At 37.5% G+C, this 27,320-nt stretch overlaps 1 protein-coding gene across 3 annotated transcripts in view; it reads right to left on the bottom strand.

The window, feature by feature from the left end:
- BABAM2 (BRISC and BRCA1 A complex member 2) overlaps window positions 1–27,320 on the bottom strand; it is a 441,510-nt gene that overhangs the window by 373,756 nt on the left and 40,434 nt on the right. For all 3 annotated transcript variants that reach the window (XM_007470862.1, XM_007470863.1, XM_007470864.1), the window contains exon 3: window positions 25,112–25,188. In XM_007470862.1, the coding sequence (XP_007470924.1) occupies window positions 25,112–25,188 (77 nt within the window). The remainder of the gene's footprint in view (window positions 1–25,111; window positions 25,189–27,320) is intronic.

Below are 27,320 nucleotides of genomic sequence, written 5' to 3'. Positions count from 1 at the left end.
GGAAATCTGAATACTACCTGGTAATGAAAGATTTTAGAATTAGTATCAACTTTTTTAAGAGTTACAATGATAGTAAAGTTATGTTTTAAAAAAGAGTCATTATCTCGTAGCAATACATACTGAAATATTTATAGATGATGTGATATGACACTCTGGATTTACTTCAAAATAATCCAGGAAAAAGCTGACGGAGGACTCATCAAACATGATGGACCATGAACTGATAATTGTGAAGCTAGGTGATAGGTACCTAGGAATTCATTATACCACTCTCCCTACTTTTGCATTTGAAATTTTCCAAAAAAAAAGTTAAGTGACTTTCTCAAAGTTTCCACATATTGACACCAGAGTTGATCTCTGATGACAAACAATATAATTTACGTTGAAATAATCTTCATTCAGCAGACACAGAGTTGGAAGGGACCTTATAATGAAGGCAATCATACACTTTATCATCCAAACTGGGACACCCTAGAGTGGGAAAGAGGGCGTTATTAATAATTAACCAGGACAAGAGATGTAAAAAGGAATACAGTTGATCGCCCTCCACATATGATAACAAGCTCAGTTTCTGACAGCTCACAATTATCCCTTAAAATACACAATGTCTCTAATAAACAAGTTATATGGAATCTTTTAATTCTTCCAGTAACAAAGAACTCAGTATATTAGTGGACAACACCAATCACTAAAAGCTCTTTTGCAGAGCCCAAATCCTCTTCCTAATAACCTGTCCCTGGCAGTATTAGTTTTAATACTTTCTGGGAGAACAGACTGTGATGAGTAGAAAGAACCCTGAACTACGAGTAGAGAATGGGAGCCACCATTAACTAATGATACCATCTTGGACAATTTACTTAACCTCTCTCAGCCTCCACTTCCAGTCCTTTTTATCTTTAAAAACTAGCACTCCTGGTTTCTTCAAGCGTTGCCTATGTGTCGTGATTTCTGTCATACACACACTAGCTTGATAATGTTTCTCCTACACTGTGGTGCCCAACTGTCAATACCATACTCATGTATAGCCCACTATGTCACAGACACAGCAGAAGAACCTCATTCCAAGCTGGGGACCCAATGTTTCTGTTAGTACAGCAAAAGATTGTGTTAGCTTTTTCAGTAGTCACATCACGTTATTGGTTCATACTATATATCCCAGATTGTTTTTCATGTAACTGATTTCCTCTACCTACACAACTAATTTCTGAAATCTAAATAAGGGACTTTACACAGTTAAATTTCATCCTGTTGTTTTTGAACCAACATACCAGCCTACTGGGATCTGTCTGTCACGCATCATTGTGTCAGTCTCTTTAAACTTGTGTTTTCCACAAGTTGAGCAAATATGTCCATATCACTCACAAAAATCTTGAACAAAACAGTCAAAAATACAATCTTAGAGTACTTCATTCAGAGACCTTCCAATGATTGTACAATTTACTGCGAATCTACTTAACCATTTTTTGATTTAATAGCATACATATCCAGAAAGACATCACAGGAAAGTGGTCAAACTTTCTGCTGAGGGACTTCCCTGGTGGCGCAGTGCTTAAGACTCTGCGCTCCCAGTGCAGGGGACCCGGGTTTGATCCCTGGTCAGGGAACTAGTTCCCACATGCATGCTGCAACTAAGAGTTCTCATGCCATAACTAAGGAGCCCATGGGCTGCAACTAGGGAGCCCACCTGCCGCAACAAAGACCCGGCGCAACCAAATAAATAAATAAATATTTTTTTAAAAACAGCAACAAAAAAAGCTTTCTGCTGAAATGATTTGCTATGTCAGCTGATCTACCATCAAAAAAGAAATAAGGTTAGTTTGGCATAACTTGCTTCTAAGTAAACCTATGTTGGCTACCAAAGATATAACATATGTTTTAAATGCTCTCAAACCATTTGTTTAGTAACCAGCTCTTGAAGCTCACCCAACATCAATATAAAAATTAAACTGTCACTTTAAGAATATATCTCTCCTTCCTTTTCTTTAAATATTAGGACCATGTTTCTTCTTCATTGTAGTCTGCTACCATTATCCACAATTTCTCAACCCCGATAATTACTTGGTAATTCTAATAATTCCAGTAATTCCATTTTTTCAAAAAGATCGCCACTATAAAAGGAATATTGGCTTGGCTAATTAATTCAAACAGGAATTCCACTGAGTGCTCCTTTCAGTACCATAAAACTGTCATGCAGATGACAAAATAAAGCTGTTTTGTCTCTGGGACAAAAATATTTTTTGAAGAGCACTGCAATGCTGTCTCATGAATAATAAGATTCCTATTAATGATAGTAGCTGTATATCCACTTACCAAGGACACTACTAAAGAAATTGCTACAATCAGTAGTGGATTAGATGACATCAAAGAGTCTGTAGCTCTAAAAATAAAATTCTCTCACTTCAGTTAATTATCAGGATGACATAAATTCTAAGAAATCCATGTCTCTTAAGAGGAATTGTAGCAAGACTAATAGGTTGAAGGCAGAATATTCTATTTTCATTAAATTTGCTTTTGATCACGTCTAATTTCTTTCAGATTCCTTTTGTTTCATAAAATAAAACTGAGTATTTGATATTTAAAGCTTATACTAAGGTCAAAATCTTTTCATGATTTCATTTCTAAATAAATGTTAAGTACATTTTTAAATGAAAAGCCAATTTTTTCAACTCAAAAATGCCCAAAAAGTTTAGCTCTACATATCTGGCCCACCTTATTATCTTGACCTTTAAGTTATCTTCACCTTTAAGTTTTCTTCCCTCATCTTTCCCACATTAAAGCAAAACCATCCAAGTGATTTTAGAAAGTTGCTAGAAACTGTTGTCTAATTTGTGATCTGACTGCAAATTAAACAACAGACTTTACTATATCACAAAGACACAATTAAGACAATGAAAGATGTATTAGGCCAGATAATAGATCTGAATCATAAAGCCATGTTGCTAAGTTAGGGTCTATAAGATAACTGAAGATCACAGGCTTAAAGACACACACAGTAAAATCAGCATTTCAGACTATTCTCTACATCTCAAAAGCCGAAACTAAGCCTTTATCTCTCATAAACCTGATTCACTTCTCATCCTATTTTCAGCAACTTCTGCTTGTGATTTTTGCCCTCAGAAACAAAAATAACCAAACATGAGTTGTTATTCTTCAAGTGTCCAAGAGAGATCCACACAAAAGTGGAAGTTTGTCATGTCAGTTCGTTTCCCAGTCAGGTACTAATCAGACTGACTACCACCTTTCCCAGCTGATGTATGACTGAAGCATTAACATTTGATGTGGTGTTTACTTCCCTTTCAGCAATGCCACTGCTTGTTCTTATTCCCTGCATAACTTTCTCACCTTGTTGATTTGCTCTTATCTGCTTCTACTAAGAAGCCAATTGTGAGTGTACGGTAATAAAGACAACGATTCTTTCCCAGCATGTTACAGTGGGAAAAGCATAGGGCTTGTACTCAGAAGTCTTGGATTTGGCTCCCTGACTTGCCAGTTATGTGACCTAGTCACTTGGACTTTGTGAGTCCTCCCTTGTAATGTAAAACAGGGCAACTGGCCCTCTTGAAAGTTGTTGGGCAATTACAGTGAGATCATTTCAGTAAAAATACTTTGGAAACTATGGAATGCTATATGATTGCAAATACTTCTTTCTAATTCCTAGCTGAATTATACAAAGCAAAAATTTAAAGCTGCTGTGGTCACAGCTTGACACAGACAAGCAACACTTGCCAAAAAATCAGGAGAAATAACCACAGAATGCTAGATGGGGTAAAAAAAAAAAAAAAAAAAAAAAACCACACCAATCTTTCTTTCAATTCTGAGTTCATTGTTTAGCAATGTGTCTTTTGCTGACTGCATCCACTGGCACAAACCAGAACACCAGCAGCAGAATCAAATGAGCACACAAAGAACAATCTCAGCCTGGGCCTTTTACTTCAGCTCCCACAAAACAAGGCTTGGAAGATTGTGCAAAAGCCCACTCATAAACTTTCAGAAACTTTGTGAAAACCAAGCACTAGCCTGTGGAATTCATGAAAAAAAACTGAATAATACTTCCTACTGTCAAATAACTCTGAAATGCCCAGCAGCTGAACCAAGAAAGATTAAAAAAAAAAAAAAATAGTATGAAAGATCCTTTGAGTTCACACACGACAGAGTGAAACAAGTCTAACAATGAACAAAAGCAAGTCCCGTAATCCACAGAAGCTAAAGTGGGGGGAAATCTATTAAAATGAATGAAAATTTAGGATGCTGAAAAATTAGGATGAATAGATTAAAATTCTTCAAAAGTAGATAAAATAAAATGCTTTACAGAAACAAGGAATGATAAAATTTTAAAAAATAAAACCACTACCAAAGTAAAAACAGTTAAAGCTCTAGCCAACATTCAAAGAAAAAGAAAAAGAAAGCAACATAAAATGAACAGTTTTTTAAAAGGAATGGTATCACGATGACACGTTTTCTGTTTGATAATTTAAGTTGATGATAACAAAGGACAGAGACGGTCAAGCTCCAGCCAGGAAAATTACGCAAGTCAGAAAGAAACAAATCAAGCAGGGTCTGTAAGATCAAGTTATCTACATGTATCACAATTTTCAGGGAAAGGGTGGAGAAATAAGCAAAACAAGTCACAACATCTCAGAAGTGCCAAGGTCATTCCAACAGAGCGGGGAAAAGAAAAAAACAAAAAACATTAAGAAATGGTATAATCTAAAAGCATGTAACAGAGACCAAGTGAAATATAGTAGAATTCCTTATAATACAAGGGCAAATTCTATCTTGACCACAATACGTGAAGTAAAGGGTTGATACATCATGGTTACCCTGTCATGAAAGTAGCGCTCTTTTGTCCAGCAATAGTATTTCAATGAGGCTACAGCATCTCTCTTCTTACAACATTAATTAAAAGATTTCAACAAATTAAATATTTTACTGAATGGAAAACTATCTAAAACTACAGGATTCCCAGACTCTTAAGAGTACGCTTAGACACGGAGCTTGTAATCCTTCACAGAAACAAATTGACTTGCATGTGGCTGGTGGCCAGACTGCTGGATGGCTACAGAAAACAAGTATTTTATAGAAGCAATTCCACCACTCAATCACAACACGCACTGAGTCTTCAACGTGGACAAAAGCCCTCTTAAGCTCCATAACTAAAACTGTTGGTTTGTTCCCCTCTTCTCTCAAGAAAGCTGCTACTTAAAATCAATGCCCCACTCCAAAGGTAGGATCCCTTCCATTCCCCAAAACCACAAGCATCTTTGGGTTATTCGAAATCCTGAAGAGCCATGTTGAGGTTCAGAACTCACACAGAGTCGTGGTGGTCCCAGGCACTCCTCTGGGGAGAGTCCCCTGTACTCCTTCCAAGGGTTCCCATTACTTCACACTGACAGTATACACTACGCACAAAGCTCCCTCCAGAAAGGCACACCGTAATGACTAAACACCAAGCCTCTCTCTTTCCTCACAAGAGTATTTGTCAAAGGCAAAGACCTGATGGTCAGTTATCTGCACTGTCTTGAATACTCTCCACCAGGCAGCCAAGCCCTCTCCAGACCTAAAATAAATAACATATATTCAAATACACACACACACACACACACACACACACACACACACACACACACACATAATTAATGTAATAGATCATCAGTGTGAATTCCCCACCCTTCCTCCTCAAAATTTACCCATTTCTTTCCTAATCCTTTTGTCTTTTCCTCCTCCCTCTGGAGACTTCACCTCTGGTCTCTGCACTTGATCCCACCTCTGCCATGCTCCTACAGGCTCTTGTTCCACAGCTATTCTTCAGGGTCTGTATTCTAATTACTAATGCTACTGAACAAACTAACCCAAAACTCAGAGGCTTAAAATAACAACCATTTTATTATGGTCACAGATTCTGTGGGTTAGAAATCCGGGTAGAATGTAGGTGGGTGATTCTTCTGCTCTTCACAGCATTGCCTGAGATCACTCAGTGGAATTCAGCTAGTGGACAGACTAGTTTGAAGGGTCCAATATGGTTCCACTCACATGTTTGGTACCTGGGCTGGAATAACCCCAAGGCAAGAACTGCCAACTGCAGTGCCTACATGTGAACTCTTCATGTGGCTTGGTTGCTTGACAGCATGACAACCTCAAAACAGTCAGACTTCTCATGCGTTGGCTCAAAGCTCCAAACCCAAGTGTTCCTGCTAAAAAGACAAACACTGAATTGCCTTTGATGACCCAGTCTCAGAGGTCAAGGAGCATTACTTGCATCATACTCTATTGGTCAAAATAATCACAAGCCCACACAGATTCAAGGGGAGGAAAATTATACTCCAACTCTTGAAGGAGGAATGGCAAGGTCACACTCAGTACAGAAGAGCATGCAGGACAGGAGATATTGTCGTGACCATCTTTGGACAGTCTGCCACAGTCTCCTACTTCAATACTTTGTTTCAGTTTAAAATCATGCTCAGTCTAATCAATTCTCTCTTAAAATGTGTACTCTTAGTGCTGTCCATAGTAGACTTAGATAAACAAAGAAATTTGAGAAGGTAATTGTACGCAAGGGTAAGAGAATTAGCAAAAGTTGGGGGGTAGAAAGCAAATTATGTGCCCAGGGGATGATGAGCAGACTACACTGGTAAGAACAAGATGTTCAGAAGGGAGAGGGCAGATAGAGTTGAAAATGAAGGCTAGGGACAGATTATCCAAGTTGTCTGGTTTAGAGTAAAGAAGGGGGTAAAGAGAAGAGAGAGTGCTGGCAAGGTTATGAGAGTGCCAAACAATGGAGGCCCTCAAATACTGGGCTTCAGAATTTGGACTGAGGAGGTGCTGAGTAATGACTGGATGAGTGGATGGGAGAAAGTGCTTTGAGATTCGTGAATTCTTTCCTTTCTATAGGAGATGGCCAACCCTGAGAAAGCAAGTAAACAATCTGATGTTTGAGGGTGATTGCCTGGAACTTATCTTACCCAAGAGTAATGAAATTACACTTAGAAAAACAGAAAAGAAGAAACAGGAAGATAAGAACAATAAAAAAAAAAATTAACGGGAGAAGAAGACATTTTGCAATTTGCTCTACATTAGGATGACCAAATTGTCTGATTTCAACATGAGGTAGCATTCATTCTTCAGTCATGACAGTCTTTGGGCATACTGTCAAGCAACGTACTCCATGTCCAGCTAATCATGTCATGATCTGCTTATTGGACCCATCCTGAAGACAGAATCAAAAGCACTGCTACTCTCAGGATAAATTCAACTTACTCTTTTCTTCCCAATGTATTCTACTCATCATTTTAAAATAAGAGATTCATCAATTAAGAGCTGTTCTTTACAAAGTAAAGTCATTTAGTCCTATTGTAGCCAAGTGTTGGCAAAACTACTTTTGTGAGTTTTTTCCCTTCTTTCTAATAAATACGCATATCAACCGGGTAGATCTTTCCCTGTCTTCAGTGCAAAAACCATGATGCTCTTTCTCAAATCTTTAGATACGCCCTTGTCCCACTGAAAGTCCCACTGAAAATTAGTATCCTTCCAATTGAGACTTTCCACATAAGATATAATCTTTTAGTGCTCTGGGCTCACTCATTTAATAAATAAGCATTTCCTGATCAGCTACTATGTGGGGCATATAGACCTTAGAGATCCCAGGGATTCTGCCCCTAGCGTTTAGCAATATGCTATTTCAGGGGCCACAGATTTCACTGGATATAAATAATCTGGATAACAAATTCTCCCATGTCTTGGAATCCAAATTTCTTCCTTCATGCTCTCCTTAGTGCATTATCAGGATTCAGTCTGTTTCTATGATGGTAAGGCCGATGTCCATAAATCTGACATAAAATCCACCTTCAGAAAGTTCACTTTTTCTGTAAAGCAGCACAATTTCTCTTTCCTTTCCTCTCATCTTAAGAACCAGAACACAAAAGAAACGGAGAGCTACGCTAATGATGTTGAACCTTACAGAAGATGGGGTTTTCATAAATATGAAAAGAAGAGTCAGAAGTAGAAATGATGTGTGCCAGGACAGACTGTTAAGGATGCCACTTAAAATAACTCATGCATGGGTCTGTATTCTCTTTATAAACAGGTTCTTCTCTCAGACGAAACGGGCTAAAGGTAACTCCTATTCTACATGAATAAAATCAAGTTGTCAAAATGTGACCTCCAAGTCATAAGGAAGTAAGAAAATCGCTCTCTTCTAAGTCCCACAACATAGTTCACCCACTATGGCATGACAAATTAGAACGAAGATGACATTTATCTTCACATTAAGTAGTGAAGACGTGTGCTTTAAATTATCTCTGCTTTCGAAAGAGTGAAAATCCAATGCAAATACTGAAGTCATATCCAAGGTGAACAGTCTTAATGGATGCTGGTAACAGGAAGTGAAAATTCCCACTGTTAAGAGGAAGACACACAGAGAAGAAATAACTGGGCAACAACATGGCCTAAGTCGTTAGAATATCCTTGAAAATCAAAGCCCGAAATAAAACGAAGCACCCCATGTGACCCTGAAGACTTAAGCATGACTCATTTGCAATGGGGGGAAAACTTCCACTAAGGCATATACATGTGTTAGGAGAAAAACAGACAAGATTTACAAATGATGTCAAAGATCACTCAAGTTTTTGCCCTAGACCAACAAAATGGAAAGGGTAATTTCAAACTGCTACCCAGCACTTTTATAAGTTGCCAAAGTTTGAAGATTTTTGTTCTTTCAAAGGAAGAAAGCAACGATGAATAACAATAGGGTACTTCCTGGCCTGAGGAAGAGGGAGACAGGAGCTCTCCAGCTGCACTTCCTAGAGAAGCATGCCAGCTGCCTTCTGCAAACTGAGATCAAATTTCCAAGAATTTACAGGATAGCAGTTATGATAGATGACCTAAAATACTGATCTGTTGCAAGGAGGATGCAGTGCAGACCACACAGGAACTGACAGGAAATAAGCCCTCGGGCTGGCACTTACACATTTAAGAAGGCTAGGAATCCTGGACCTTTGACAGCCAAATTTCATCATTTTCCTTTGTAGGAAGAGTTATCCTTCAGAGAGAACAGTCAGAAACATCTTGTACAAAGCTTCTTGGTGCCTATTTCTACTTAATAACACTGCCCCCTGCCTGAACCAGTGGTTTCCTCACATGTTAGAAGTCCATCTAAGGTCCTACAGCACTTACGTGACCAAAAATCACATGTTTGCTGGCATACACCTTCATTTTCTCAGCCACAAGCCCACTGAATGCCATAAATGATTCACAGACTGTGATGATGCTAAGAAGAAAAACTAATATTTGGAGTTCACCAAATAATGAGTCATCCTCCTGGAAGAAAAGAAATCCTTAGGACTGGCAGCCCTATAGGACAAAATTTTAAAAATTGTTTTTAACATTAGTATTAATTCCATAAAAGTTGGCAAAATGAAAACGATTGAGAAACATGTGGCATTTGGTTTGCTTATGCCTATAAAAGTCCAGTTCACGCTCCAAGAAGAAGAATGAGTAGGATATCTATTACCTACTCCTAGACCTGCCTTCTGGGCTCACTGCTGCCAAGTTACTCACTCTCCCACACAACACTTTCCATACTAATTTTGACCCTTAAAAATCAAAAAGAAGCCTTGCCTTCTTTGCACCCAAATGCCAAAATGGAATCTTTTAGTATTTCACCTTTATAAAGGGAATGTTTGAAAACAGGCCTCTTTGGCTGTGACATCAGGGAGTTGCTGAGGCCTCCGAGGGCCGGAGGAAACATTCCCAGCCCCTCACAGTGCTGCCTACTCCTACGGTGCAATCTGGCAATGGCCAGGGACCAAGTCTTTAAAGCTGTTTTATGGTATTTAACATATGGTCATAAATTGCTCAGTGCTCTGAAGAGGGGCTAAATTTGCCACCCCTATTGATGAGAAATGTTCTTATTTATTTAAATTTAGTGGCAAATTGGCACTTCTCCAGATGGAGAGGTTTAGGCATAAGTACAAAGGAAGAACTAACTAGAGATGGAGTTGGAACTTTTCTATACGCTGAATGCAACCACATCAATTTAGGTTTACAGCACCACAATTAAACAGGGTTTCCCATATAGAGCGACAATAATAGGAAAAGAGTCTAATTTCTAAGGCCCAAGGAGGGGGGAAATATAAATTTTATTCAGACTGCATGAAAACTTTTTTTAAAATTTCTCTTTCTCCTCAAGTTAACTCTCTCTCTTCCTTTGTCCCTTCACCTCCCCCACAAGTTAGATGTATGTGGACTTCATCTGAAGTCTACAGACCTCCTTGGAAGTTCCTAAATCCCTTCGCATCCACCTTCCTATTTTGCCACAATTTTTAACTTGCTTATTTTTTTTAATGGCTCTAATTCCCCACCACTAAAGACATGATTCTACTAAAACACTTTGTTCTCTTCCTTTTCCAACCAAGCCCTGTAGCCAAAGGCAGAAGAAAAACAAGAATCTTATTTATTGATTGATTTGTTTTTTGGTGGTATTGTTACTAACGGCATTAATGTGAATGGCATCAAAAGGGAAATGGGAAAGGTAAAGCCACTTCTGGTTTTGTTTTTTATATGCTGATATAGAACCAGCAGAAGAATCAAAAGATCTCTCGCCTAACTCTGGAAATGCGAAGAAGGATTTCAATAAATTGGAGGTTTGACAGCAGCCTGGGAAAAGTATTAAAAGAACTGTTTTATGAAGAGTTAGCCTGCTTATATCAAATAGAAGTCTGATTTTTTATTTTAATAGAAACATAAGAGCCATATCTGCCACACAAATAAATATAAAGAGAGATTGATTTATTAAGAATCAACATATACAAGTTAATATGAATGATGCCACATACTAGGAAATTTAGACATGGTTCATATCCTTTGGGAGAATGGAAATATGCAATCTCAATTATTTCCCCTAAAGCAGACTAATGATCCAGTGAAAATCAATGGAGATCAGCAATCAGAAAATGCCACATAAAGCCTGCCGTGCAACCAGAAGTGATCGGGAGTGCCTGTGCCATCTGGAATGCCCATCAAATGTCCCAAAAGGTCTTATGCTAACTTCTGTTGAAATATCCTGGAGGTGAGAGCAGCTCAATGTCCTTAAGGGCCAAAATAATAAAGAAAAAGGACTAGTTCAAAAGAAACAGAAGCACATCTGGGCCCTCCATACACTTCCATTAAGAACCTGGTTTCCTAAAAACCTTTAATTCTTAGGTCAGACCAGAATTTTAAAGTCTCTGCTTTACCTATTCTGAAAAACTATTAGTTCCTCTTTTCTGATATGAAGTCACTATTGCCAGTACCATAATCTTGCAAAAACAGGGAATCATCCTAAGATACAAAGTTAATTAACAGAAATGTAGGCATGTACTGACACCAACTTTGTACCCTCAAAAGATGCTATACGTTTACTAAGACAGTCCATACCAGAACCCATAAAACAAGTCACAATAAATTTTAAAAGATGTAAATCATACAAAGTATGTTCTTTGACCATAGTGGGACTAAATTCAAAATCACTAAAAGAAAGATATCTGAAAAATCTAGAAAATTCTGGAAACTAAATGACGTTTCTAAATAACCCATGGGTCGAAAAAGAAATCAAAAGGGAAATAAGAAATATGATGAACTAAAATGAAAATATAACATATCCAGATTTGAGGGATAGAGCTAAAGCAGTACTTAGATAGGAATTTATAGCATTAAACACCAATATCTTAAAAGAAAGATCTCAAATCAACGACCTCAGCTTCCACTTAATAAACTAGAAAAAGAAGAACAAGAAAACCCAAAGTAAGAGAAGAAAGAAATATCAAAGATCAGAATAGAAATCACTAAGATAGAAAACAGAAATACAACAGAGAAGATAGATAAAGTCAAAAGATGGTTCTTTGAGAAGATAAAATTAAAAAATTAGCCAGACTGGTAAAAAGAAAAAAGAAGAAACAAATTACCAATATCAGGAAAAACAGATGTGACAACATTACAGATTTTATATATTAAAAAAAAAAGAGAGAACATTATGAAAAACACTATGCCAATAAATTCAGCAACTTGGATGAAATGGACAAATCCCTTTAAAGATACAAGCTACTGACACTTCAGAAGAAGTAGATGACTTAAGTTCTACATCTATTAAGGAAATTTAATCTGTACTTTAAAATGGTTTCACTGGAGAATTCCACCAAACATGTAAGGAAGAAATAATATGAATTCTTCACAAACTATTCCCCAAAACTGAGGAAAATGGTTCTCATTTCACAATTCGTTCTGTTCCGAAGTCAGTTTTGCCATGATGCTAAAACCAGTAACAAGCATAAAAGAAAACTACAAACCAATATCATCCATGGACATAAATGCAAAATTCTAAACTATTTTATTTAGCAAATTGAATCCAACAACATATAAAAAGGCTAATACATCATGACCAACTGGAGTTTACATCAGAAATGCAAGGTAAGTTGAACATTCAAAAGTCAATCCACCATACTAATACACTTTTTTAAAAACCACATGATCATCTCAATAGATGAAGAAAGTACTTGCCAAAATACAACATCCATTCCTGATTTTAACACAAAACAAAAAACTCTCAATTAAATAGGAATAGAAGGGAACTTCCTCAAACTGATAAAGGGTGTCTGTGAAAAATATACAGCCAATGTTATACTTAACGGTGAAAGACTGTATATTTTCCCCTAAAATCTGGACAAGGCAAGAATGTCTGCTTTCATCACTTGAATCCAACAACATGTAGGAGACTCTAGTCAGTGCCCTAAGGCAAGAAAAAGAAATATGGGGGGATTATATTTTCAATATATTAGCAACAAAGAGTTAGAAAAAGAAAGTTGAAAATAGATATACTATAAATTAGCATCAAAAAATATGAAATATTCAGAGGTAGATTTAACAAAATTTGTACAAGACCTGTTCACTAAAAACTACAAAATACTTAAAGAAATTAAAGAAGACCAAAATAAATGGAGCGGTTATCATTTTCATCCATTGGAAGACTCGATGTTATTAAGATCTTAATTATACGCAAATTGACCTCCAGATTCAATGCAATCTCAGCAGGATTTTTGCAGACATTAACAAGCTAATTCTAAAATTTCTATGGAAATAGAAATAGTAGAAGGAGTAGGACTTATAGTACCTGACTTAAAGATTTACTACAAAGTTATAATAATCAAGGCAGGGTTATACTCACATAAGGGTAGACATATCAGTGGAATACAATGTAAAGTCCAGAATGGGCCCACACTTAAATGGTTAATTAACATGCATACGGTCAAAGTTAACTCAAATTGGATCATAGACCAAAATGCTAAAGGTAAAAAATATAAAACTTCTAGGAGAAAATCTTTAAGACCTTCAGGTAGGCCAAGATTTCTTAAACAAGAAGCCAAAAGCATAAACAACAAAGAAAAAATGTTAAATTTGACTTCATCAAAGTTAAAAAGTTGTGCTATTGGAAAGACACCATTAAGAAAATGAAAAGAGAAGCCATAGACCATGAGAAAATATTGACAAACTGACAACTTCTTTCCAGACTATATAAAGAACACTTATAACTCAACAAAAAAACCAACAATCCAATCAAAACGTTGAGCAAAAACATTTGAACACTTAACAAAAGATATATGAATAGCCAATAAGCACATGAGAATGCAAATCAAAACTACAGTGAGGGGCTTCCCTGGTGGCACAGTGGTTGAGAGTCCGCCTGCCGATGCAGGGGACACGAGCTCGTGCCCCAGTCCGGGAAGATCCCACATGCTGCGGAGCGGCTGGGCCCCTGAGCCATGGCCACTGAGCCTGCAAGTCCAGAGCCTGTGCTCCGCAACAGGAGGCCACAACAGTGAGAGGCCTGCATACCAAAACAAAAAAACAAAAAAACAAACTACAATGAGATACCACTACACATCCACTAGAATAAATATAATTTAAAAGACCAACAATATCAAATGTTGGTAAGAATATGAAATAACTAGAGAGCCCATAAATTGCTAGTAGGAATGTAAAATAGTACAACCACTTTGGAAAACAGTTTAATGATTAACATACACTTAGCTTACAACACAGCAGTACCATTCCTAGGTATTTACCCAAGAAAATGAGAACATATCTCCACAAAAACATATGTACAAAAATTTAACAGCAGCTTTATTCATACAAGCCAAAACCTGGAAATAACTCAGATGCCCTTCAACAGATGAATGAATTTTTGTTTTAACTGTGGTATATCCATACAATGTTCTACTACCGGCAATAAAAGGAACAAAGCATTGATACATGGAATAGTATAGATGAATCTCAAAAACATTAAGCTGAATGAAAGAAGCCATATACCCAAAACTACATAGTATATGATTCCATTTACATGAAATTCTAAAAGAGGCAAAACCGTTTACAATTTCAGAGAGAAGATAAGGATCAAGGGTTGGGGGATGGTGGTGGAAGGAACTGACTTGTGGAGGAAAGAAAATGTTCTATACCTTTGGACGATGAAAATGTTCTACGTCTTGACTGTGGTGTAGTTAAATAGCTATTTAAAGCTGCCAAAATGTATGGAATTGTTCATTAAAATGGGTACTCTTTTTTTTTTTTTTTTTGCCGTACGCGGGCCTTTCACTGTTGTGGCCTCTCCCATTGCGGAGCACAGGCTGCGTACACACAGGCTCAGCGGCCATGGCCCACTGGCCCAGCTGCTCTGCAGCTTGTGGGATCCTCCTGGACCGGGGCACGAACCCGCGTCCCCCGCATCGGCAGGCAGACTCTCAACCACTGCGCCACCAGCAAAGCCCCCAGTACATTTTATTTTATGTAAATTATACTTCCATAAAGTTAATATAAAAAAGTGGGATATAAATTTCTATCTCAAAGTTACTGTGTGATTAAATGAGAACATGTATATAAATAAGCCTAACTCTCTATAAAATATATGCTCAATAAGTTAGTCATAGCAATTTTATCAGTCATCTTTTAATAAACTAAAATCAGCCTCAAAGCCAGATTTTATACATATATAGTTAGCCTATAACTAAGCTGACTTCTGACTTTACAAATTTTTAATAATGTTAGTTGCTATTATTAAAAATTATTCCAACATTCCATGAATTCCAAGAAGAAATATTCTGAAATACCAGGACAAAGGAATCCTCAAAATCTAAGGGAGAGTTAATGTCTAATCCACAAAATTAGCACTTCTTACTTGACTTTCAATGATCATTTTTTAGAACATTCACTAAATCAAAGGTGACCTGCCTCCCTAATTAGCCTCTAAAAATACCTTGAATGCTAGATAATAATAATCTTTAAGTAAATGAATCTTTTGAAAAGATAAAAATAAAGTAAAATGAAATATACTACCAAGAAAAATTATAATGCCTCTTGGCATGATGCCAAACTAAATCCCTGGACTTCTGTGTCCAAATTTTTACTTAGCCCAACTGTTACAAGTCCTAGTAAAATTGGTTCAATCCTCCTCTCCTTGCAGGTGATCTGGAGTCCCAGCCAAGGAGCTTCACAGAGAGCACAGCCATCAGAGCAGCAGGTTGGCAGGTGCCAATGAAGAACCAAATACGTCACAGAACAGTCGGCCATTTTACTATTGCCTTGGTCCGTCCTACTGAAGACTAAACAGTGCGAACAAAAGTAGAAAGGGGGGGGCTTCGCTGGTGGTGCAGTGGTTAAGAATCCGCCTGCCAATGCAGGGGACATGGGCTGAAGCCCTGGTCCAGGAAGATCCCACATGCCACAGAGCAACTAAGCCCATGCACCACTACTGAGCCTGCACTCTACAGCCTGCGAGCCACAACTACTGAGCCTGAGTGCCACAACTACTGAAGCCCACGAGCCACAACTACTGAAGCCCACGCGCCTAGAGCCCATGCTCTGCAACAAGAGAAGCCACCGCAATGAGAAGCTCGCGCACCGCAACAAAGAGTAGCTCCCGCTCTCCACAACTAGAGAAAGCCTGTGCACAGCAACGAAGACTCAATACAGCCAATAAATAAATAAATAAATAAAATAAAAAGTAGAAAAAGGAAAGACAGGATGTTTGAGAAGTACAACAAGCAAATTACTTGTATATAGGCTTTTTTTTTAGAGAGAGACAGAGTAGTTTAATATGATTGTTTCCAAACATGGCAGCAGCACCTAAGAATTTTTTTTGTTTTTTTTTAATGCAGATACCTTGGAAACATCACAGGAAATTCAGATTCTGTAGGTCCAGACTGGGGTCTGGGAATAAAATAAGGTTGTTGGACTCTCCTTAAGGCCCTCCTCCAATTTTCCAATGTTATGATCCTGAAAGGCAGACTAATAATTAAAACCACTTTTTCCTTCACCCTCATTCTCTATGGGTTGCCATCTGCTGTCACAGGAAGCCAAGAAAGGTCAAAGACCCGACTGAAAACAAAGCAAAGATAAACCACTGGTACAGGGGATTCATACAAGAGAGGAATTTAGGGAAACTGATTGGAGGGATGTAAAAGCCCTAGGAAAGGCAAGTGTTGGAGAATGGCAGAAAATAAATGAACTGAACTTCATTATATTACATGTTGCATTTCCTGTCTCAGGGATTGTGAGCATCTAACACTTGGCTATTTCTTTTCCCCTCTTGTTTTAAAGTGAAAGTCTTAAAGAAAAGAAGAAAATTATGAGAGTATTTTTGTTTGTACTTTATTCTATTGAAGAAGGACATTAAGGGAGTTAATATAAGGCTAAATATTGAATGCATAAATATTGCTCTATAATGCTATTCACTTTAGTAATTCAGTGAAAGATGAATCCATCCATCCTCTAGATCTTATCTAAGGAGTTGTGTTTCAGCTCCTCAAAAGCAAAGGTAGAGTCATATGGCTCCTTCAGGATGTAGGCCTCTAACGTAAGTTGCAAATACAAATATTTTGAGGGTATGTTTGCTCTTTGCTAAAAGCTCTAAATTTTTTGCATGAAGATTCTAAAATTCCAAAATTTTTACTTTTTAATGAAATTCATTGTTTTACGGGAGAAACCTTTGAGGTCCCAGAAATTGTTCCATTTCGCCTGACTCATAATATGGTTAACGGAATGGGTCCTATGGAAACAGAATGTCTTTTCTGAAGAGCTTGTGAAGTTACAATGAGGCTGATGCGAGATCAGAGAGAACCTTTAATGAGGTAATCATCTATATTTTGTAAACAATTTAATAGTAACTTTGAATGTGATTATTGGTTTCTAGGTTGTTTTCTTTACATAGAAGCTACTTTGCTGAGTCTGCGAGCCACAACTACTGAAGCCCACGCGCCTAGAGCCCGTGCTCCGCAACAAGAGAAGCCACCGCAATGAGAAGCCCATGCACCGCAACGAAGAGTAGCCCCCGCTCGCCGCCAAGTAGAGAAAGCCCGCGCGCAGCAACGAAGACCCAACGCAGCCAAAAATAAATAAATTAATAAAATTTTTTTAAAAAGACCGAATTGTATGGTATGTAAAATATATCTTAATAAAAGCTACTATTAAAAAAAATCTACTTCAACCAGTACAGTGTATATAGGCTTTTGACTTGGACTGTCGTCAGCTGAGCTCCACCGAGGGGGCCCAAGGTGAGGCTGGAAGGGCAGACTGTGACAGCCTCGAATGCTAGGCTGTGGGATTCGGTTGCTAAAATACTGAAGGGAAGGGCGAAAAGGTTAAAGCAGAAAGATTACTCGGTTAACATTTTCCTAACAGATTATTTATTTTAAACAATACAAGAAATTTTTCATAAAATAACACTGTCATCCCAACAAAACTGCCAACAGCTACAGCCACGGCAGCCAACCTTTGGACCTACACCAAAGTTCAGACTATAAGGTATAAGAACAAACCAAGCAAAGCGCAAAATTCTTACAGATAAGATTAAATCAATAGAACCTTAATATCTCTTTCAGATGATGCAACAAACTTCTCCAAAACACCATTGGGACCTTCTGGTGCCAGCAGTTTGGGGTTTAGTTTATGTTTGACGGCCATCAGGCAAAGCCCTTGAGTGTCTCTACACACCGCCACATAAGTGAAAAAGACAAAGAGCAGAGAAAAAGAGCTTTCTGAGTTTACTATGCTGGTTGGCTAAGACAAAGTAATATATAATAGACCTGAGATGCAAGCAGCACTGTGTCAATGCACACACACACACACACGCACACACACACACCCACACACACACACACACACACACACACAGCAGCCAAACCACTTGAGATAGGATAAAAATGAAGTCAAATTTCAAGATTCAGTAAAGCACAAGTTCTGGAACACTATTTACAATTCGTCTATAAAAATCTTTGTGTATATTTGACCACTGTTTAATTAAATGATACATTCCATTTAAATAGCAGTTCTGAGATTGGTTTCCTTTTGTTGTAATCATTCTCCAAAAAATACACATTTAAATTTAGTGACATAGTATCGAAGCCTTGGAAATGCTTCGATTTTATACTGCTCCTCTGAAGACAAGGAGACATAACATATTATTCAAATGATAATCTTTTTTTTTTTCCACTTTTTCCTCTGAAAAAAAGGCTTTTACTCTGGGAAAGTCTTTCAACTTCAAAACCTTCGGAGATAATTTTTTGGCATGACTTCTTGACTCTGTCACAAATGGCTTTGAAATATTCATCATTCCTCTCAGATGATAAACAATGGCACTGCTTCTATTGCTAAAGACAAAGGGAAAATGCCTCTAGTTTCACGTGGAATCTCTTTAGAAAGATCTCCTGAAACACTGTAATAGATACCTCTCTGGGTACCTGCCCAGCCCATGCTCACTTGTATTAAAATGGCCTCTAGTAACCATGATAATACATGGACCAGAGCTCTTGGCTATATGACTGGACCCCAAGTGGACACCCAGCCCAAGATGCCAAACAGACCCTCTCACTCGAAGACCACAGACTGTCTCTCGTGGCCTTGAACTTAGCCACCATGTCCTAGGGGGCTCAGGAAGCCATTTCTGCTCTACATGAGGAGAAACAGAAATCTGGGGGAAAAAGAATAAAGTGAATATGGTGACAAGAAAATATGTTTCAGGAGAAAGACAAAGACATACAAGAACACAGATGCTGACCAGCTACTATTGTGTCTGCCATCCTTCCAGTCCCTATGAGGCCTGGCTATACTTCCTGCCCTTGGGCACCATGGAGTTCACTTAATTCCTTATAAAGACAAACAAACTCTTTATTTATGTTTGTTCCAATGGGTTTCTTATAACCAAACAGTCCCTGATTAAAATAAATTGTTAGTATGAAAAATAGAAATTTTAAACAAAAGATAATTTCAAATTTGAAACCAGTGTTAGGAAACCATTTGATTTCGGCCACAGATTTGCTTGATATAACTTAAAATATTTCAATTATTTCTCTTTATAGTTACGTAATAGTGTTATTGTAAAATTGAGACTATTTCAGAGTTCTGTCACTTCCTCATCAAACCTCTTCATTATCATATCCAAAGAATGAACATGGTCCATTCATTCCACAAACACAAATACCCCTCTAAATACCAGGCAATAAGGTACAGGTTAGAAATAAAATATGAGCAAAACAGCTTCACACCCGCCCTATTTAAATAGGACACAAAAAAACACAAACACAATAATTGCTTCAAGAGTTAAGTGCTATAGCACGTGACTATTTTTACAAATATGCATTTATAAAAATCTCGCTGATCTTCCTCTGTGAATTTTGCTGTAATGGGCATATTTTCACTCATTTTAGTGGCACCATCCTAGATTTTAACATTTGTTTTATTTCAGTCAATTTGATCACTGATGACTCACTTTTCCAATCTTCTTTAAGTAAGTGCCAGTTGTCTCTTCTACAATCATGAAATTCAAGGACTTTTTTTTTTATTAATTTTTATTGGAGTATGGTTGCTTTACGAGGTTGTGTTAGAAGGACTTCTCTTTATCAGATATCCTTTGATATTTTCCATGAGAATCTTACACAGATTGGCAATGCTTTTAATGCCCAACAGTTTTCTCCTCACATTGAAAAGAGCTGAGGAGACAATAACGTCATTCCTAATGTGCTGTAATCTTCTGGTCTTTTTTACTTCAGTTATTTCATTTTACACATGGGTAATTCTGTAGGAATAAATTCATGAATTCATGAGTAGAAATGTGCCCTCTCCTTTGTCTTTCATTCTCACTATCATTAACTGCAAAATTTATAGAAGAACTGTTTCCTAGTATATAAAATATCTCAAAATATAAAATTTGGTTACATAATATTGTCATTAATCTGCTTGGAGAAGGCAGAGTAAAATATATAAGACAAAACAGAAACAGACTCCAAATCTGCAAAGTACTGTATGTCCTTCCTGTTTTCTGAATTGTTAAGAGCAATGTTCCAATTACAAATTCCTTGTACAATAAATAACTTCTAAAGATTGAATTTCTGTTGGCAAAAGACTGATATAAGTAACAGAATGTCACATTCTTATTTTTCCAATTCAATAAACTTTTGTAAATACAGTTTCCATAATCAATTGTCTTTTCCTTTTATTTGGCTATGCGCTGCTTAAGGTTAGGAGTCTGACTCACCTTAATGTGCAAGAATCTCAGTATATAAAGTTCATCTATTAATTATTATAGAGCATTCTACAGGCTAAATTAAGTCTCTGGCATATGATGATATCAAGCAATAACTTAATAGGACATAACTACAAGATATGGTAAATACCAGTCCAAATACCCTTATCACCAATGTTATAAAAGCTTACAGTAGTGAGAGGATACAGGATACCAGTAAATGCTTCCTAACATAAACTCATACAGCTAGAAAGATCTTTGTGAAGTCCCATTACTTCTGGCTCAAGACTGTGGACTGACTACAAACATTTATTTCCTCTCTCTCCTAAGACCCACCCTCTCATTAAATGATAGTGGAGGAACAGAAAGATAAAAATCAAAAACAACAGGAGAGCGAAGAGGAAGGGACAACAGTAGCAACATTTCCACAAATTCCTAGAAGACAGAATGCAGACGGAAGAGTAGTACTTGAAGAGATAGGGCAGAGAAAGCGTTAGTTGCAATAATGAGAGGAAGAGGCTACTGATGAGGAGGAAGCCATCTGTCCTAGTAAAGCCATAAAAACCTGTAGTCATCCGGTGTAAGGAGAGGCAAGAATGAGACAAGGAGCTAAGAACAGGGAGACTGACTAAAAGCTCCACAGGCAATAATCTATATACCCATCTCCCAAAAATGGCATGGTGGCCAGATATGTATCCCCAGGAAAAAAATATAGAAGACTTTCTTAAAAAACAGAATAAACTATTTGGGGGAGAGCTAGAACAGCTGAACTCCAAATATGACACATAGGGGTGCTCATATTAACAGCCTGCCCACCATTAACCCACATACTCAATTAAGTCCTGCCTATACTGAAGTCCCAATCAGAGTTTTATCATGTTTTAAATATAAATGGACAACCAAAACCCATCTTTTATTTGAGGAAAGGCTATAGAATAACAGAAGTTAAAAAAAAAAGGATGATAAAAATATAATCCCGGGGGAAAATCAAAATAGTTCAGAAAACAGAAAAAAAAACTATATCCTTCGAAAACTTTTAAGATATTACATTCATAAAATAAGAACAAGATGTTGCAAAAGAGAAACAGAGCTCTTAGAGCTCTTAAAAATTAAGATACCTGGGCTTCCCTGGTGGCGCGGGGGTTAAGAATCCGCCTGCCAATGCAGGGGACATGGGTTCGAGCCCTGGTCCGGGAAGATCCCACGTGCCGTGCAGCAACTAAGCCTGTGTGCCACAACTACTGAGCCTGCGCTCTAAAGCCCACATGCCATAACTACTGAGCCCATGTGCCACAACTACTGAAGCCCATGCGCCCAGAGCCTGTGCTCAGCAACAAGAGAAGCCACTGCAATGAGAAGCCCATGCACCGCAACAAAGAGTAGCCCCCGCTCACCACAACTAGAGAAAGCTCAAGCACAGCAACGAAGACCCAATGCAGCCAAAAATAAATAAATAAATAAATTTATTAAAAAAGAAAATTAAGATACCTAATTATGACTGTGGTAATAAAAAATTATCAGAGGAGCTACAGGAAAGGTGGAAGGATGGAGGGAGGAGTGGAATCTGAGCAAGTTGTTTGAGACTGTGGTCCAGCAAAATAACAAGGTAACCTGTTTACCAAGACATAATTCTAAAAACACAGAATTTTCAATACACAGATTCTACACAAGGTCAAATCCAAGAGAATAATAAAGGTAAATCCCATAGTGATAACTGCAGGAGCAGGCCTGCAGAGTAATCATTCAAGCAATTTGTGGACAAAGCACAGATGGCAACTGTAGATTTAGAACAGACAGTAAATTATCACCCTTGACAATGCAAAAGGAAAATAACAGAAGACAGAAGTTGGGAGGTGAGGAAGAGGAATGGAAGGAAGGTCAGAGGCTAATATCTTCATCTTATAAAGTGAGGAGCCAAAATACACCATCTATGGTTAACGGGAAACAAAATAAAAGCATACTAAGTGGTCATGATTACTGCACAGAGATTTTGCTTAAGTAATAACAGTGATAACTGTGTGCCAGGCACTTACTAAGAACTTTTAGGAGCTGTTCACTTAACTACACAATACAATGTTTTAAATGATCCTTTAAAAGAAAAGAAAAGAAAAAATTTGAAGCTACAGGGTAACCAACACAGGAACCAATAGTGGTGGTAAAATTACACTACAGAGGAGAAGAGAGAGATAAAGGGTGCAGTGAAAATACCTTATGCATCAGAGCAGAAAATCAAAAGATAGTAATATCTAAAATTGATAAGCCAAGAAATAGAGGCATAAGCATATTACTTAGATATGTGGCGATCATCCCCAGGAGAACTAAACACTGAAACAATTTTTTTTTAATATTTTAAGTGGTTCCCTTGAGAAAGAGGACTAGCGTTGGGGAGAAATGGAACAGAGGACTACTGTTTTCATGTATTAAAAAATGTTTGAATTATTTACATTTTTAGTAAATGCGAATGATTTACTTTGATCATTTTCTTAAAATTTAGTCAAAAATATTTTTCCCCAAAAAAAGTAGCAACCTAGTCTGTCCTACTACCTCAGACAGGTGAAATTCTTTTGTATTTTAATGGTTTCCAGAGAATGATCTAACAATGAAAGGTTAGCAAGTCAGCACGTCACAAATTTTTTGGTTCACGTTGCATTTGGTAAATTAATATAAAGTGATTCTGCGAATACTAAGATGTGGCCTTTCCTAGCCTATAGTGGTCTGAAAGACACTGCTTACCCATCTGTCCCACCTTCAACATCTTTGTTCTTTATTCCTCTGTATAAGAATTGAGAGACTTTCATACCCCATTCACTAGTACAGTTTCAAGAAAGAAAATTCCTGATGAGATTATTGATACTAACCAACCAAAGCTATCATCATTTCCACACAAGGCTAGAGCTTCAGTACTGGTAATTATGGCAGAGAAGAGCTGATGCAACCTAGGCAGATGCTGTAGATGGTGGACTAAATCCTACAGTAAGTCTTGCATACTATTCATGGAGGTCACAAACCAGTGGTTCAAGAGCTCAAGCCAGCCCACACACACATCGGTTTGGCCTGCATAATGCTGGCCCACATTGTAATTTTGAAGAAGTGGCCTACATCTAAAACTGAGAATTCAAATAAAAATTCAGATTTCTGCCTTTTCTCAATAAATCAGTAAGGGCAACCCCTCGAAACTGGGTAGGAGTGCCCCCAATTTGCCACACCTAGCCTGCTTCCCTCATTCATGTTACCAGTCTGGCCTTGTAGCCATTTGTATTTCTGACCTTTGCTATAAAAGATAAAACGTGTGCATGCCCACTTGACCACAACTTACTCCCTGCCAACTGCCTTACTTTGTTTTTGTTTGTTTTGTTAACATCTTTTTTGGAATATAATTGCTTTACAATGGTGTGTTAGTTTCTGCCTTACAATGGTGTGTTAGTTTCTGCTTTATAACTAAGTGAATCAGCTATACATATACATATACCCCCATATCTCTTCTCTCTTGGGTCTCCCTCCCTCCCACCCTCCCTATCCCACCCCTCTAGGTGGTCACAAAGCACCGAGCTGATCTCCCTGTGCTATGCGGCTGCTCCCCACTAGTTATCGATTTTATATTTGGTAGTGTATATATGTCCATGCCACTCTCTCACTTTGTCCCAGCTTACCCTTCCCCCTCCCCCTATACTCAAGTCCATTCTCTAGTAGGTCTGCGTCTTTATTCCCGTCTTGCCCCTAGGTGCTTCATCACCATTTTTTTTTTTTTAAGATTCCATATATATGTGTTAGCATACGGTATTTGTTTTTCTCTTTCTGACTTACTTCACTCTGTAGGACAGGCTCTAAGTCCATCCACCTCACTACAAATAACTCAATTTCGTTTCTTTTTATGGCTGAGTAATATTGCATTGTATTTATGTGCCACATCTTCTTTATCCATTCATCTGTCGATGGACACTTAGGTTGTTTCCATGTCCTGGCTATTGTAAATAGAGCTGCAATGAACATTGTGGTACATGACTCTTTTTGAATTATGGTTTTCTCCGGGTATATGCCCAGGAGTGGGATTGCTGGGTCGTATGGTAGTTCTATTTTTAGTTTTCTAAGGAACCTCCATACTGTTCTCCATAGTGGCTGCACCAATTTACATTCCCACCAACAGTGCAAGAGGGTTCCCTTTTCTCCACACCCTATCCAGCATTTATTGTTTGTAGATTTTTTGATGACGGCCATTCTGACCGGTGTGAGATGATATATCTCAATGTAGTTTTGATTTGCGTTTCTCTAATGATTAATGATGTTGAGCATTCTTTCATGTGTTTGTTGGCAATCTGTTTATCTTCTTTGGAGAAATGTCTATTTAGGTCTTCTGCCCATTTTTGGATTGGGTTGTCTGTTTTTTTGATATTGAGCTGCATGCCTTATTTTGACTAGAACTAGGACTGAAAGACAAATTTTCAAAAAGTGGTAAATCCTTCTGATCAGTATCTTAGGAGATAACACCTAAAAGCCAGAAATAAAAACTAAAGCACAAAATCTAATAGCTAGCACTGTAATCTACATTTTTCAGTAGAAGAGTCATCATTTACTTACATTTTAATGTCTCTCCAGCATATGGTATGTGCAATTTAAATCGGTCACAGTTGGGTCCAGGAGTCAATGACGTGCAGCTTTAAAAAAAAGAAAGAGAAGAAAAGAGTTTCTTAAAATCCCGCATATTTACAATATTTAATAAGTTAATAAAAAGTGATCCTTAAAGGCAAACGATTAAAACACTGGCTTATAGAACAAAATAAAAGCCCTTAATGGTCATGGAGGCCAAGACACAGCAAGACTTGCACTCAAACAAATAATTCATTTATCCCACAATAAAACCTATATGCCTTCTAACAATAAATACCAACACTGCTCCAACTATTTCTCTCAAAGAAGTGTATCTCAACTTTGAAAACAGGTATATGATCCAAAACAGGTCTGGAGTCTTTGATGCCAAGAGCTGTAAAAGAAGAGTAGTTTTATGGTCATATTTTAAATATAGACTCTTAGTTTTCACTCAGTTAGTACTAAAAAGAGCCCACTTGTGGTCTTTTTCTGGTACCAGATGGTTTTCTCTCTTTTCCCGAAAATAAGGCGCTTCCTCTAGATTTGGCACCCCATAACTTACATCTGTAGCAGAGCACAATGCACTGCACTCAGTTTCAGATAAAATGCAAATCTAAAAGGGGGGTGAGTTAGTCACCCAGGTCTCAACAGCTTGTTTTTTTTTTTAATCTATTACTTCACAAAGTTATACAATACTCGTTGTTCTTTACAGAGATTTACTTTGTAAGATATCTCTCATAATCTTCTGAGTCATAACTTCAACTGCATAACAGCAGTATTGGCTTCATAAATTAATAAAATATTAATATGAAGTCAGTTAAGGAAGTTGTATGTCTTCATTTAGTCAAAAAAAAAGCAAGGTTTTTAATTTGTAAAGAAGGCTAATTTTCATTCATAATTCCAAAACTGCCTATGAAACATTTCTGAAAAAGAACCTACAAAAGGAGTTTAAGGAATGGAAGCATTGTTAGAACAAATGTACAACTTTCCGAGATGGCCACTTTGAAGGGCAACAGTCATTTGAAACTAAATTTGAGAAGTGCTGGCTCGAAGAAAAACTCAGATCTCAGATTAACTATTATTTTTTCCCAAAACTATCTGAATGTGAAAGAGAAAAGAAGCAGACAGAAACTTTAATGTATTTAACATAAATCACTAGGTTGATTATTCCTCTTTACCTTTAGGGGCCAATAAAAATATTAGTTTATAAACTAAACAAAATTGCACTAGTCATTGCAGAGTAATCTAATGTTTTACAGGTTTTAAGAACACAGTCTCCTTTACCTTTCAATATAAAAAATTCTTCAGGGCACATTTTATTAAAGGTACTAAAATATTTCTCTTATAGTATAATCTTTTCTAGCCCACCACATACTAGTTCTTTGAAAACACTTATGGAAACCACATAAATTTTCGCATTATAAAATACAAAGGGACAGAAATGACCCTATAAGCAACACTAAGAATTTTTTCCCTTATATTCAACCAGCAATGTTTTTAAATGATTTTTTTTTAAAATATTCAATCAAGTGTCTTTTGGGGTCTTGAAGATCATCAAATTACCTACATGGCTTAATGACTGAAGTTATTAATAGCACAGGAAATCCTCAGGATTAATCTGATTCTGGTTTGTTTGAATAACTCATCCTTCTTCAATGTGAATTAAGTTTCTAAATTCTTACATTCACGGTGGGGCCACACTTTATATCATTCACTTTATGCCTTAACCACGACTAGGGAAGTGTTTTTGTGCTCTGCCTCTTCACCTTCCTCCCTTCCTACTTGAAGGGCTGGTTCCAGCCACCTCAGGGTGTAGAAAAATACATTCCTCCACCTGCGTGATTCACTCACTGATTCTTTTCACTTAGATAAGATATATTGAACATTGTTCTATGTGTTAGGAATACAGCGTGGACAAGACAGACAAGAGCTACAGTCTCACAATAATTAAATTCTAGCGAGGGACGGAGATCTAGCAAGGGATGGAGATATAGCGAGGGACGGAGAAACGATAAAAAAAAGAGACAAACACACAAAGATGGTTTAAGATTGCTAAATGTGATGAAGAAAATAAAACAGCGAGCTGCAATAAAACGGGAGCCACATTACATTGGAAGACTGGGGAAGACCCCTGGAGGAGGTGAAATCCGAAACCTGAATAACGCGAAGGGGCCAACCATGAAAGCTCTGGGGAAGAGCG

The sequence above is a fragment of the Lipotes vexillifer genome, unplaced genomic scaffold, assembly GCF_000442215.2.
Source record: "Lipotes vexillifer unplaced genomic scaffold, Lipotes_vexillifer_v1.1 scaffold717, whole genome shotgun sequence".
Classification (NCBI taxonomy): domain Eukaryota; kingdom Metazoa; phylum Chordata; class Mammalia; order Artiodactyla; family Lipotidae; genus Lipotes; species Lipotes vexillifer.
This window is presented reverse-complemented; position numbering and strand designations above follow the sequence as displayed.